The sequence below is a fragment of the Diabrotica virgifera genome, chromosome 5 (genome assembly GCF_917563875.1).
Source record: "Diabrotica virgifera virgifera chromosome 5, PGI_DIABVI_V3a".
NCBI classification, from domain to species: Eukaryota; Metazoa; Arthropoda; class Insecta; order Coleoptera; family Chrysomelidae; genus Diabrotica; species Diabrotica virgifera.
Window position 1 is genome coordinate 223,572,090 of NC_065447.1, and position 15,992 is coordinate 223,588,081.

Here is a 15,992-nt window from a genome sequence, read left to right on the forward strand (position 1 = left end):
TAAGCATGGATGGAGCAAACGAACCAAAAATTCAAATAAAAACAGTAACGGGAAACAAAACTTATTTTACATCCACCCATGTGCTCCACTCCAAAAAAACACATACCTACTGGAGATCTAAAATCAAGGTCTACAAAACTATTATCAGACCAATACCAACTCTTCAAAGAAACCAAGAGTTCATTGAACTTCAGAGACTTCGATGAGCTGGTCATGTAGTGAGATTGGAGACAAAAAGATTGCCGAAAAGAGCCCTAGGTAGTAAAATGTAGCGCGCAAGGCCAAAAGGAAGGCTAGGAAAAAGATGGAAGGGTAAAGTGGTAGCAAACGTGCAAAATTTGCTAGATGTGAAATCCCGGAGAAGATTGGCGTGGGACCGGTAAGGTTCGAGGCATAGCTTAGATGAAGTCAAGGCTCGATTGGAGCTGTAGCGTCATTGAAGAGAGAGAGAGAGAGAGAGAGAGAGAGAGAGAGAGACAGAGAAAAATTTTACTTTAAAATACACCTTAGTTGTCTTTTATACTCATTTTCTTGTCAGTTTCCAGATTTGTGTTCCTTATTTCTTTGTGCCCGATCTCCTTCCTACAGTACCATTTCCTTATTAATTGTTTTCTTTAGATATATGCATTTTTTGTTATAATAGCATATTTACAGTGCTTTTAGTGTCAATCGTATTTTTATGTTTATATTTCTTGTCGTCTACCAGCTAAAAGTAAAAGATAATAAAAAAGTGTCCCAAAAAATTTTATGGTGTGCTAAACGTATGATACAATATTAATTAAAAGATCAGCAAATCGAAGGAAGACATCTTCATAGATTATTATTAATGAAACAATAAAATACAATACCAAGATCATAAAAATATATTCATTCTGATAGAAATTCTGACTAAAACACAAACTAGCATAGTTGAAAATGTTAACACAAATAATATGGAAAACCAACGATACTAAAATTATCTGCAAGATTTGTTAAAAGGGGAAAAATTCATAAATACACAATATTCAGAAGAACTTTAATCACAATGTTTTATTACTTGGAGAAGATTTCACAATGGAGCACAAAATTAGACCAATGTCACAGCTTGATCGTATGAAGTAGGAGAGAAATTGGGCATTAAAATAAGCTCAAACAAAACCAATTTTTAGTCTTACTCATAAACCAATGCAGAACTTCATTTAAATAGAGTTCAAGTGGAAAAAGTTCACCTAATTAACATATTTTGGGGAACTGTCATAACGAACCAACGAAATCCATACCTAGAAATAAAACGTAGAATGACAATGACTAAAACTTAAAAATGAAAAAATGAATAACCATTTTCAATTTCGTTTCAAAACGAAAATACAGCCGAACCATATTCTAGTCCAATCAGAGAGTGCTGCAAGCACCTCTACCGGTTTCGAAACTTATTAGTCTCTCATCAGGAGGCACATATGCTGCTCTCCCTGATCCAACGAAAACAAACCCCAGCGTGCAGTCCCGGATTGCAACGAACGAAATGGCATAGATGCCCTAGCGGCAGCTGCTAGCAAAAAGACTAAGTTTTCACTCTAATGGCATATAAAACAACATAATGCTATTCTACATCCCACCAGAATGAAAACAATGGGAACCTTCTCTGGTTACACCTCCGAGGCTTCTACAATTTGCAAGCCATACGGATGCTGAGACTAAGGAATATGAGGGAATTCTACAATTTACAATTCACGTCCCATCTGCTCAGCGCGGTAAAGTTCCAACGAGAATGGTTCCCTTCATACTCCACACAGAGTAAATGTAAATCAAAAATGAATAACCATTTTCAATTTCGTTGCAAAACGAAAATACAGCCGAACCATATTCTAGTCCAATCAGAGAGTACTGCAAGCACCTCTACCGGTTTCGAAACTTATTAGTCTCTCATCAGGAGGCACATATGCTGCTCTCCCTGATCCAACCAAAACAAACCCCAGCGTGCAGACTAAAACTTAGTTTAAGAAAATGAAGACATTTCTTTACAATAATCATATCAGTTTAAACTAAGACAAAGAATGGTAAAGTGGTATATTTAGTCTCCACTTTTATATGGTACAGAAGTGCGGACACTAAGATTATCAAGCACGAAAAGAACTGAAGCATTGGAAATGTAAATTCATAGAGGGATGCTGAAGATACCTTCTAAAGACTGATAAACACCAGAAAATGTCTTATCTGGGACATATGGTGAGGGGAAATCGATAAAGAATATTACTACTGATCCTCAAATGCAAAATAGAAGACCGTAGAAGTGTAGGTAGAAAACAGGCTTCTTGGTTAAAAAAAAAAAACATTCTAGAATGGAATTAAATATGAAAACAAATTATTCCAGGTGACAGAAGATCGAGAAACCTTTGCAATGGAGATTGCCAACGTTCAATAATTCTGATGTTGCTGAAGAAGAAGAAGAAGAAGACTATACGCCAAGATAGTTTCCAAAATGAGAAAGATTTAATAAGTTTTTCCGAAGAAAAATTGAGATCACCAATTATATAATCTGGCAATTTTTGCAATATATAACGGATATTTAATTTAGCTCTTTTTTGCTTATACTCTTTACTGAATATTTTCAATATTTTTTTATTATGCTTTTATACAATTCTAAAATTCTCCAATCTCGGAGTCGACGCCCCTGCCTCACATATTTTTTATGATTGGAACTCTATTGGATTATGGAGGTCAGATGAGTTCGTGACACGGATTTGAGAAAATTTAACATTAGTTTCACTAATCTAATATAATTTGAAGAGAATTGCCGCAAATTGTAACCTAATAGATGCGATTGGCTCATCAATAAACTCTTTATACTTTCAAATTAGCGTAGAAATAATAAAAAGAAGAATTTTATTAAGGCTCAGCTACCATAAACGATATTAATATCGTTACTTAAAAGGTCGAAACCGGGACTAGTTTGGTATTTTCGTGATTTTCACAGTTAGATTATAATAATTTTAAGTGCTTTAGTAAATTTATTAGTAAATAATTAAGTATGTTAGCGCAAGTTGCTGGGTCAACTAAAAGTCAAAATTGTCGTTATTATTGTTTGGGATTATTTATGTGATTTCTTCTATTGTTTTGTGTCTAAAGTGTCAGTAAAAGTGTAGAAAAATATAATATAATAAGGAATTATTATTGTCAGGTGTAAAGACAACCAGTATACCTACTTGTCGCTCTTTTTTTTTTTCATTTTTTTAGTAGTACCTAGATCTAAATAAAAATAGAGTTTACATTGTTTGTAAAAATAAAATGTATACATGGTCTTAACTGTTATAGATTTATTATGAATTCGTACTTAAATCTTGAGATTTAATTTGGACTTTATACTAGTGTTATAAAAAAGTTTCTGGTGGGAGTTGAGCCTTAAGATTTTTGTAAACAAATATTGTTCCTTTACTGATTTATGATAACATTTATTCTTAAACTTTTTTTCTTGTCACATCTCCACTTTTATATAATATTTCGTTGAGAAAATCTTTCAGAAAATAAAATCTTTGTTTAGCATATCCTGCTCTGACCTGCTATGCTGCAGGTCAAAGGTCTTGAGTTGTTTTGAAGTATGAGCTTGAGAACAGAAATGAGTGACTGAAGATATTTGCTTACTGATTAACGAAGAAATAAAATTTAGAAACAACCCCTATGTTAGATATAGGAAAATCCAAAAAAAGGTCACAAGATTAAAAGACGCTTTAAAAGAAAAGGTGGATGTAAAAACTAAAGAACTTCTTTTTTTCGGCATTTCTACAATATGAGACCAGTTTTAACCCTCTACGACTTTCTCTCCTTCCGATCACCTTCTCTGGGATCTCTCTCCATTATCTCATTCCCTATAATATATAATTTTCATCTCATAGATCATCTTCCTCTCCGTCTTCTTCGTCGAGGTTCCTATTCCAATACTTTTTTGGACACCTGTGGCTTTGCATCCTTTGAAGATGATTACCGTACCGTATTGTAATGCTCCGTTTTAATTTTTTTTATTATTGACATTCTATCTATCTATCTATCTATCTATCTATCTATCTATCTATCTATCATCTATTCTATCATAGTAGCAGATACAAGATGCTGCAGTTAATATTCAGTGGAAAGATCGAAGGAAAAAGAGGAAATGGTAGGAAGAAATATTCATGGCTCCGAAACCTTCATCAATGGACTGGCTTATCAGCAGATGCATTGTTACATGCCGCGCAAGATCGAGAATGATATCGGCAAATTGTTATGGAATCTATCCACGCCTAATATTTAAACATGGTACTTGAAGAAGAACTCTTCCATCTGGTTCCATATTTCCTCAATTTTATTGATATCGTTTATATCTTCTATGTTTTCAGCTCCGCCATTTATTGTTGTTGTAATATCATATGCATCATATTCTGATCCATTTTCTTGTAGTAACATCGTGTAATGTGTTGTCCATTCATTTGGTTTAATTATTTGAAAAATGTTGTGTTGGTGTTTATTTTTAGGTTCCATTGATCTGACATCGCTGCAAAGTCTCTACTCTGGGTGTTTTTAAGGTCGCTGAACACGAAAATCATGTGAGCGATTATCTTTGAGTCACCTGATGCTTATAACGGGCCTCGTTATCTGAAGTTTTGTAAAAAGTCGATACAAAATGAATGCAACCTCGTTATCGGAGGTTTTTGGAATCGCTGAACACGAATGTGGTCTCTGAGGCACCAGGTGCCCAGTACAGACTAATTTTATATCAAATTTCCATAAATATAAACCTGGTGCTCGAGAGAAGAGTCCCCTCCTGGGTACCAGGTGCCTCGAAGACCAGTGCCGATATAATATTAGTGTTCAGCGACTCCAAAAACTCCCGTCTAACGACTTTGCACTGATTTTGTAGTGAATTTTTTTAAAACTCCACACGAGCCCCGTCCTGTGCACCAGGTGCCTCGGAGACTATCAGCAATATAATATTCGTGTTAAGCGATCCCAAAAACCTCCGAGTAACGAGTTTAAACTGATTTTGTATCAAATTTCCATAAAAATCCAGAAGAAGCAAATCCTGAGCACCAGGTACCTAGTAGGTTATTCCTGTTATTATATCCGTATTCAGCGATCCCAAAAATACCCGAGTAATAGATAATATTGAACTCATTTCCTTCAATTATTTCCGGATTACAAATTTATTATGTTTGATCACTTCGAAATGCACTTTGGAAAATGCATTTTCCTTTTTCAATAATGCATTTCTCATTTCGACATCATCACTTTAGTTCACAAAATTTACTAACGCTCTTACGAATCGAATACACCAAGTTTCATTAAGATCCATCCAACTGCAAAACATTGGTGGGTTTATTGCTTCATTGCCTCGCCTAATACATAAGATTTTATCTCTAATTCTGTATACTAAAATCACAATAAAGATGCACTAGAAGTAAACAAACCAATAGGCCAGGGTAATAAGACAAAAATATACCGTGTTCGTGACACTTCAGCAGCCAGGGTACTGAAGCGTTTTTTCGACAAGTAATATATAGGAACAAATTGTAACTATTTCCTGCGTAGGATCTGGCGGCCATTTTTATTTATAAACAATTAACTGTCAAAAAATGGCATTTTTCCCTTTTTTTTCAAATCGATGGAAAATAGTGAAACTTATGATTTTTTTAGTACAAATGTCTTTGAGATTATGGAAAAAGCATTAAAATGACATATTATAAATTTTGATATACATACTCATTTATTGTTGATATAATTGCGAAAAAAGTCGGAATTGCAAAAAAATTATTTTCGCAATAACTGTTGTAAAAATTAGTGTACAGGTTTGAAATTTTTGTCAAATGAGGGTTCTTTGGTGCTTAATATGTGATAAAAATTTCAAAGAGATTCATTTAATTGTTTAAATTTTATTCGAATTGTTTATCTCAGAGAGCATTTTTTGCAATAACATAAGTCAGAAAAAAATTACGTTAGAACCATTTCACAGGTGTCAAATGGAATAGCATGAGCTATATTTTTAACTTGGTTTAAAAAAATGAATAAAAAATGCATTTATTAGTAATAAATAATTATGCAAAAGTATCGTAAATCTTTCCTTATAAACTTATTGGATAACTTTTTCCAAAAAATTACCTTTTTTACCCTGTTTTAAGTGCACAACTACCAAGTAATGTTATTTATATCATAATTGATAAAAAATTGTATACAATGGATATACATTGTAAATCCCAAATCATGATTTACAAGGTTTATACATTGTAAACCATGATTCCTCGTAACATTCAACGTATCTTAGTTTGTTTATTTCCAGTGCATCTTTATTGTGATTTAATATAGGTGCCTTGTCCCTTTCTGTATTCATGCAATATACTGCAGTTCCTATCTATGCAGTTTAAAATTTACCGTATAATCTAACTATATTGTTTGTCCTAATTAATAGCCATCAAATTGTTTATTAAAATTTTAGGAAATTTAAAACATTTTTCTTATAAAACGATACGAAATTTTTGCAAAATAGCTCGATTAATTATATCACCAATAACCGTAACATCGACAATACCATTTTTATACAAACTGTGTAAAATTTCCAATATGACTCTTGCAAAAGAAAAGTTCAAGCTTCATTGCCCATACAGGATGCTTTTTTACGCTTTTAGCTCTAGTTCTGACAATTCCCTTGACCAAAATATCGTGGCGAAGTTGGTAAAAAAGTTTATTTAATTAGTATGTTCGCGCTTGTACGCTAAAACGGATGTAGTGTTTAGAAAAACGGAAAAACGGATTTAAAAAATGGTAAAGTTGTATTTATTCTTCATCTTTTACAAAAAATCTTGAAATAATTTTTTGTATCTTCTACTTTAGTCATCTGCCTATTCAGCACGTAAACAAACGAGTGAAATATCTATTTTATTATTTATGTTCTTTTTATCTATTTTTACCTATTTTTTATGAATTATATTTTTCCAATTTCCGTATACATTTTTTTTATTTTGGGCTTAAGATATTCCTAGTTCTTTTTACCTGCTACATTGCTCTTACCTTGTTTAAAATCTTTCCATATTCCTTCACTAAACCATTCGCTCCAGTCCTTTCTACTTTGCCAGGCTTCTTCCTGCAGATTTCTGCTTTCCAGTGCTTCGTCCACTTCATTTCTGAAAGATCTTCGGGATCTGCCCCTCTTAATTCTTCCTATCGGGCTTCACTCTGATATTCTGTCTATCCATAGTTTTTCGTTTGCTCTTCTGACATGTCCGTACCAGGTTAATCTCTTCTGTTCTATGTCGTCTATTATATCTCAGTTCATTCCCATTCTTTTCTTAGTCTCTATGTCATTTTTACTATCTCTTCTTGTTCCATATCTGTTGGTCTTATTCTGTTTTTGGATTTCCTATTTATTATTTAATTCTCACACCCAAAAGTAAGGATACTTTTTGTCATCGTGTTATATTATTCTTCTTTTTGTTTTTATACTGATGTTCTTATCTCACAGTACTTGGTTCAATTTTCGTATGCAGTCTCTTGTTGGTCCCAGTTTATTTTTTATTTCAGTTATTCCTTTGTTTAATAGTATGAAACCTAAATACTTGTACTTGTCTGTTTCTTTTATACCCTCGTTTGTTTCCAGTTTTATTTCTGTATTCTCCGTTATTAGGTATTAAGTTTTCTTGAGGTTTATTTCGATTTCATTCTTTGTATATTCCTGTTCCAGTTTTCTCATCATAAAGCTGAAGTCATCTTCGTCTTGTGCGATTACTATTTGGTCGCAACAAAACTTACGGTATATACTCCAGGGCGCATCTGTTTTGAGATGGACGTTGAGAGGTGACTCAAATTTTTTTGCAGAAATTGCTTGAAAATAAATCAAATAATAATATTTGAGTTATCCTCCCTCTCAAAAAGGTCCGGAACATTGTTTAAATAATCAAAATGTCAAAAATTGAAGGAAGAATTCGATTTTTTTCTTCGTTTTTTGATTATAACTTTAAAAGTATTCATTTCCGAGAAAAGTTGCACTGACATAAAAGTTGCGTAATTAAATTTCCTACAACATAAAATTGGTTAAAAATTTAAAAGATAGTCACCCTAGTTGCAAAATAGCAATAATTTCGAAAAAAACCATACAAAAACAAGTATTCGCATTTTACGTTTTTCATCCATTTATTCTACACTTAGGACCTTCATATTTCACCCAGAAAAACTTTATGATACAGTAAAACAATACTGTATATTTCATTAAGATCGGTTTAATAGATTTTGCAAAATAAATTTTGCAATCCAGCTTTCGCAAAAAAATTCATTTTTTCAAAATGTTACAGGACTGAAAATAAAGCAGATAGCGAGTTGAAATTTTTTTGCTTATAGAAGTATACTGTACCTTTCATTTGCAATTTTCAAAATTAAAATCGATTAATTACCACGGCGTCAGAAAATTTTTGAAATAAACAATAATTTTTGGTGCTACGCGCAGGACTGCGGTGTTCGATTCACACAAGTTGATTTCCACCAAAATTTCTTCCAATCTTTATCTAATATATTATTTTCTTACTCTATATTTTGTTGTATTTTAATATTTTAATTCCACAAAAATCAAACTAATTTTATTATTGTTTGTGAAATATTGTTTAAACAATTGCATATGTTTAAAAATAATAAAATTTTATTATTTAACTTAAAATATATGAACAAAGAAAGTTTTTGCTGATAAAAGTGTTATTTCAAAGGATAGAGTATGTGTTTTTATTTTGCAATAAACAAATTTATTTATTTATATCGAAAAGTAATAAAAATTAAAATGTATCAATCATTATCAAAGGTCATTGGAATGCCCAATCAGAGCAAACTATCCGCTGTCCTGCGCGTAGCACCAATATAATTAATGTTTATTAAAAAAAATCCTGACGCCGTGGTGTTAATCTATTTTAATATTGCAAAATTGCAAATGAAAGGTACTGTACACTTCTATATGCAAAAAAATTTTCAACTTGCTATCTGCTTTATTTTCAGTCCTGTAACATTTTGAAAAAATGAATTTTTTTTACGAAAGCTGGATTGCAAAATTTATTTTGCAAAATCTATTATCTTAATGACATTTACAGTATTATTTTACTGTATCATAAAGTTTTTCAGGGTGAAATATGAAGGCCCTAAGTGTAGCATAAATGGTTGAAAAACGTAAAATGCGAATACTTGTTTTTGTATGTTTTTTTCACATTTATCGCTATTTTGCAACAAGGGTGACTATTTTTTTAAATTTTTAACCAATTCTATATTGTATGAAATTTAATTACGCAACTTTTATGTCAGTACAACTTTTTTCGGAAATGAATACTTTTAAAGTTATAATCAAAAAACCAAGGAAAAAATCGAATTTTTCCTTAATTTTTTGACATTTTGATTATTTTAAACAATGTTCCGGACCTTTTTGAGAGGGAGGATAACTCAAATATTATTATATGAGTTATTTTCAGCCAATCTCTGCAAAAATATATGAGTCACCTCTCAACATCCAAATGTACTAATATTTTTACAGATCCGCCCTGGTCTAATATAGGTATTCGTTCTCTTACCTTGTATTAATGTATGTTTATTTTCTTTCAGATGAATCAAACGTGTAAAGTGTGTGGAGAACCAGCAGCTGGTTTCCATTTTGGTGCTTTTACCTGTGAAGGATGCAAGGTAGATATTTTTAATTTATTTTTAATATTGCATTTGTTATTTCAAGTATTTCTATACCTATTTGGAAATGATAACGTAGTTTTTACGGCATTACAACTAGTCCATGGGGTGAGACCGCTCCCGTCTGAAAAAAATTTCTGATTCGGTTTCTTTGTGGATTCCTATTCAAAAATGTCCCCTTTAAACAAATCTGAAGGGTGCTGGGCGGAATTTTTGGGCAGAAATTGTTTAAACAATTTTTTTTAAACAAATACAAAAGATTACGCTTTTTGCTCTGGAACATAAATTTTTAGGTTTTTTGGGTCATTTTAAACAAGAAAGGTATCTTGTAATTTTTCTGAAAAATTGATAGTTTTCGAGGTATAGGCGATTTAAAATCTGAATAATGCGAAAATACGCATTTTCGAGGCCTAAAAACTCATATTTAAATTAGTATTTTTGAGGTTGCCAGATACTTAGATTAAACATTCAGCTTCAAGATTCTGAAGAGTGGTTGCGTCTATCCTTAATTTATACCGTTGTTTTTTATTTGTTAAATATGCGTATTTATCCGATTTTTTGCCGGTGCGGCGAGCGCTATTTCAATAATCTCCTATTTTCCTCCAAAAAATATTTTTTCTAGATTCTTTGGAATATTCTAAATAAAATAAGTTTCTTGACATTTTCCTCAAAAATTAATAGTTTTAAAGTTATAAGCGATTTAAAATCCGAAAAATGCCGAAAAACTGTTAACTTTTGAGAAAAATGTCAAGAAACTTATTTTATTTAGAATATTCGAAAGAAACCAGAAAAAATATTTTTCGGAGGAAAATAGGAGATTTTTGAAATAGAGCTCGTCGCACCGGCAAAAAAATCGGATAAACACGCATATTAAACAATTAAAAAACAGCTGTATAAATTAAGGTTAGACGCAACCACTCTTCAGAATCTTGAAGCTGAATGTCTAAACTTCAATTTAAGTATCTGGCAACCTCAAAAATACTAATTTAAATATGAGTTTTAGGCCTCGAAAATGCGTATTTTCGCATTTTTCAGATTTTGAATCGCCTATAACTCGAAAACTATCAATTTTTGAGAAAATTTACAAGATACCTTTATTGTTTAGAATTACCCACAAAACTTAAAAATATATGTTTCGGAGCAAAAAAACGTGATCTGTTGTATTTGTTTAAAAAAATTGTTTAAACAATTTCTGCCCAAAAATTCCGCCCGGCACCCTTCAGATTTGTTTAAAGGGGACATTTTTGAATAGGAATCCACAAAGAAACCGAATCAGAAATTTTTCCAGACGGGAGCGGTCTCACCACATGGACTAAACAGTGTTTATAAAAGTGTCATAAAAGCTGAGCTATCAATAATTTTGAAACGTAGTATGTTAAAAGTATCTGATAGATTAGAGATTTCCAATTATTTTTAATGTGTTTTTTATATTTTTGTTTTGGTGTTTCGCTTAAAAAAACAACTAACACGAGTAATGTATTCCTTGTAAAGGATTTTTCCTATAAGAATGTTTTTCTAATCGTTTTTTTTTATTTATTCGTGTAAAAACACCTCAGTCATAATAATTTCAGTAATAGCCATCTTTATATTAAAACTGCATAACGAACACTAGGCAATACTGAAAAAAATAAAATAAAACAAATACGTTGTCATAAAGTCATTGTATCAAAAAAATTACACCTTTGACGAGAAATTGACTGCGTTGATCACATTTGGTGTGGCTATTGTAGAGTCCTCTATACTGCACTTCCAATGGCATATATTACACTGATACAGCTGAGAAGTCATCTGTTCTTCTCCTTATTCAAAACAGGTCGTCACTCCCTCGCTGAGAACCCCATGTCCGGAAATTTGTTCTGCATGTTGTTACTCCTGATTTCAGTCTATTTAGGGACCTCCAGGTGGTCCAGGTGGCATTGTGGCCATGACATTCCAATGGGGTCATCCAGTTTTGAGACAGGCATAGATCCCTCATTCCAAGTGATAGACCTGGCATATTTGATGGTCTCTGATGGGATAGTAACATTGCCAGAAAACTCTTTCCTAATCGTAGTCTTCGTTGGACAAGGACATAATTTTTGAATGGCTGGCTCTCGTTTGTAGGATCCAATCTGTTTTAGCTGACATCCATCAGTATGTGTCCGGGGGCGATGCTGGCTAGGGTACGGTCTTTGTCCATAGATTCTGGTCACAAGCATCCAGTTATGATCTTGTGACCTTGCTATTCACTATCCAGTGAAGTAGAAATGTGAACTGTGTTCCGGATGTGTTGTGAAGAGGACTTCAGAGGGACAGGTTTAGGTCAAGAAGACACAAGTTATAGAAATGAGTGACGAAGAAGGATAAGGAATAGCGACGGTTGAAAAGGGAAAAGTTGAAGAAGAGAAAACATATATTTCAATGCATATCTCTCTACTAGGCCGACATCGTCATAAAAGTTTGGGTAAAAAAACCGGCTAGTTAAATATATTACTTAACTAAATAGAATAATATTATTTAAAATATTTAATTGTAGTTATAATTTCAGCACATCTAAATTTTATTGTTCTTAATAAAGTTAATTCTCCTTTACGATGCACTCTTCGGTCCGGATTACACAATTCCACCTGAATTGTCCCATAAACTGTTTCAGTGCCAAGGCCAAAAGTTTCACACTCCAGCGACCTGAAAAACCGTTCATGTCACAATATTGCGTTAGCGTGGGTGTAATGCAACAGCATAAGTAAGCAATCAAAGCAACCAAGGGGTATTGTTTTAGTTTTAAAGAAAGTCGGCGGTTTACAGGGCCGGTTGGACCTTTTATATTCCTTGTACAAATAAATATGCGAAATTGGGTAAAGCATTAAACAAAATAGGAAAATTTTATATAGTATGTAATAAGAACAAATTTTAACACTTGTTGAATCTTCTTCTTAACGTGTACTATCAATTTCCCTTGACGTTGGCGATTAACATGGCGAAACTGTCTTTGTCTCGAGCTAATCTAAATAGTTGCTCTGCTTTCTTTATTCCTGTCCACTCCCTGATAATATTCAATCAAGAGGCCTGTTTTCTGCCAATTCCTCTGCGTCTTTCGATTTTACCCATCATAATAAGTTGAAGACTATTATATCGGTCTCCTCTTACTACGTGTCCAAAATAGGCCATCTTTCTACATTTGATGTTATCAAGCAGCTCACGAGCAGCATTTGCTCTCTTAAGGACTGCCACATACGTCAGCATAGCCGTCCATGGTATTTTTAGTGTACGTTTGTGCAGCCACATTTCAAAGGCCGCCAAACGATTAATGATGGATATTTTTAATGTCCATGCTTCGATACCGTATAAGAGGACTGGCCAAATGTAGCATTTAATCATGCGATTCTTGAATCTAATAAGTCTAATAGCCAAAAGAGTTTTCTAATGTTCAAACCGTTCATTTTGAATAATTACAATAGGTACTTTGTATTTTGTCTATATCCATCAACCAAATTATATACGTCAGCAAAATCACAGCAGAAAGAGTGACACACTACCACTACCTCGGCACCATAATAAATGAAGAATGGCCCAACAACCATGACATATGAGTGTGCATCGGAAAAGCACCTTCAATGGGATGAGGATCTTCTTCAAGAACTACAACATCTCTGTTGATAGAAAACTTTAAAATGCTGCGATACTACGTTTTCTCTTTCCTTTTCTATTGTTTTGAATCGTGGACCTTAAACGAAGATGTGTCTTAGGATCCCGTGGACTAACCGAGTCACAAATCCTGAGAAGAATGAAGAAGAACCGAGAGGCACTGATCACCATCAAATCTGACCTCCTATAAACCATCCTGTAGAGAAAAATATTTGGAAAGCAAAGTCCAGGAAGAAGAAGAATATTCTGGTTAAAGAACCTCAGAACTTGGTTCAAGACAGCATCTGTGCAGCTTTTCCGCACTGTTGCAGATAAGATAAATATGGTCATGATTATCGCCAGCATTTTCATTATTTAGTTCTATTTCTTTTCAGTTTTCGCAAAATTCTTCATTCGTGACTCTGTCTATGTACGTAACTCTGCCGACAGTGAACCTAATAGCAACGAAATAGTTGCTACCTTATTTTTTTTAATAATTCTTTCAGAATTTTAATCATTTGTTAATTGGTTGTTATCTTCAACCGATTTTTCTTGTAATTATCGGCATACTTAATATGGCATTCTTAATGTTTTTCTAACTTTTTTACCTTTAGCTTCAGAATTACGAATCATCAAATTAAGCGAAAACTGTGAAGGTCATGTCGCCAAGTGTTGTTAACATCATCGGTCTCTGTCGTATGTTGATTGATTGCATCCGTGATAAAAATATAAAGAAGGTGTCAAATAGTAATGGTGAAAATACGGTGAAAATACGTTGAAATACGTATTATATTTTTAAGGAAATCTAAAATAATCAAGTTTCCATTATGATTACATCTGATTTCAAATGAATAATTCTTATTTATAAAAGATCTATCTATAGTAAAGACATTTTCTATAATCTAGCAATAACAGAAATAACAAATATTAAATAGAAACGATCATCATCATCATTCCTCAACATCTTTCCAATTTCCCACTGTTTTTCTCAAGTCATCCATCTTTTTGGTGGTCTACCTCGATGTCTTTTATCTTCTCTAGGTCTCCATTTTATGAGTGTTTTGTTTCACCTAATATCAAACGTGCTATATGTATGTTCAGCCCGTCTCCATTTGGCTTGTGTAATGTCTTCTATGACATAAATATGTCACTTTAGTGCTCTCTCTCACATATTATGCCTAGTTATGTATGCTCTATTGTTCCAAAAATACTAAATACACGCATTTTACAGTTAGTTATTCTTTATATAAATAAATCAATTAGTAAAATCGTACCTTGAACGAACACAAAATAGTCCTGTCGCCAGGGGGGGTACAACGGCCTCCTGTATTCAGATGGACTTACCCAAGTTTTTTTTATGTATTTTGACCCGTAGAACACAAATTTTTTGGGTAACAGTTGATCCGGATGTCGATATGATTGTTATAAACAAAGAAGTTGAGGAATTACATAACAGCGATTTCTCGGAAAACCAAACATGTTTTTGTATTTTTTGGGCCATTCTAACCAAAAAGTGTTCCTACAAATTTTTCCGTAGGATGCATAGTTTTCGAGATAAACGCGGTTGAACTTTCAAAAAATCGAAAAATTGCAATTTTTGAACCCGAATAACTTTTGATTAAAAAATAAAATGGCAATTCTGCTTACCGTATTTGAAAGTTCAAGTCAAAGTATATCTGTTTTAGTTATTTGCATTGCTAAAAAATTATTATTTTATTGTTAAACAAAAGTATAAACACCTAGTGCTGGAGTGATGTTTTCAATGATTTCTCATTTAAAATCGAACGAGTAGGTAGAGTAGGTACAAGTGCAAGCGAGGCTATTTCTACGTAGCATGCATGTAAACGCATGTATTAGGCACGGGAAACACTATGTGTTTATAGCTTTTTTTAGCAATAAACACATAAATTTTTAGCAATGTATTGTTGTGATCTTGATTATTGATATGAGATAATATTTTTATATGTCATTTAATTTAATCAATGCTTTAATACTAATCTAATTAATTTACCAGATCACATATCAATGTGTTTTCAATCTCAGGGCTTTTTATAAAATTAAGTACTTACATACGTGGCTTCTAAGTATTTCTTAATGGTTCCTAATCGGGATAGGAAAGAAAAGAGTAAAATAATAACACATATGGGTTACAATTGTAATCAAAATATTGTTTATTTTATTTAAATGGCAATCACTGCTTAATATTTGCTATAACTTCTTCTTCTTCTTAAGGTGCCTATCCGTTCCGGATGTTGGCGACCAGCATGGCTATCCTAACTTTGCTTGCTGCTATTCTGAATAGTCCGGTTGTCGATGTATTAAACCACTTTCTCAGGTTTTGAAGCCAAGATATTCTTCTTCTCCCTGGTCCTCTCTTTCCAAATACCTTGCCTTGAAGAATGAGTTGCAACAAGCCATATCTCTATATCTTATTATTCTTAAACATAACATTTACACATGGGAATCTTATTTCCTTTTTGTTTCCAATTGAAAGTTTTTATTAACATTTAACTATTATGATTTATTAGCAACAATTCTATTTAAGTTTGATGAAGCTTTTCTGATATTATTGATTATGTTTCTTCAATTTTAAATGTGGTATTTAATACGAAAAACCCATACATTCATGTCCAAACAAATGAGACTGACCTTTTTCTGGTGCTCTGAGAATGTCTTCACACAAGACCCGTTTCCTGCTATCCTTGGCTGCAATCAAAACCTCGTCCTGGCTTCCAGTAATG

The 15,992-nt window shown here is 32.8% G+C and overlaps 1 protein-coding gene across 1 annotated transcript in view; it reads left to right on the forward strand.

Annotated features, from left to right (window-relative positions):
* LOC126884683 (knirps-related protein-like) overlaps nucleotides 1-15,992 on the forward strand; it is a 202,072-nt gene that overhangs the window by 151,979 nt on the left and 34,101 nt on the right. The window contains exon 2 of the mRNA XM_050650753.1: nucleotides 9,571-9,648. Within this exon, the coding sequence (XP_050506710.1) occupies nucleotides 9,571-9,648 (78 nt within the window). The remainder of the gene's footprint in view (nucleotides 1-9,570; nucleotides 9,649-15,992) is intronic.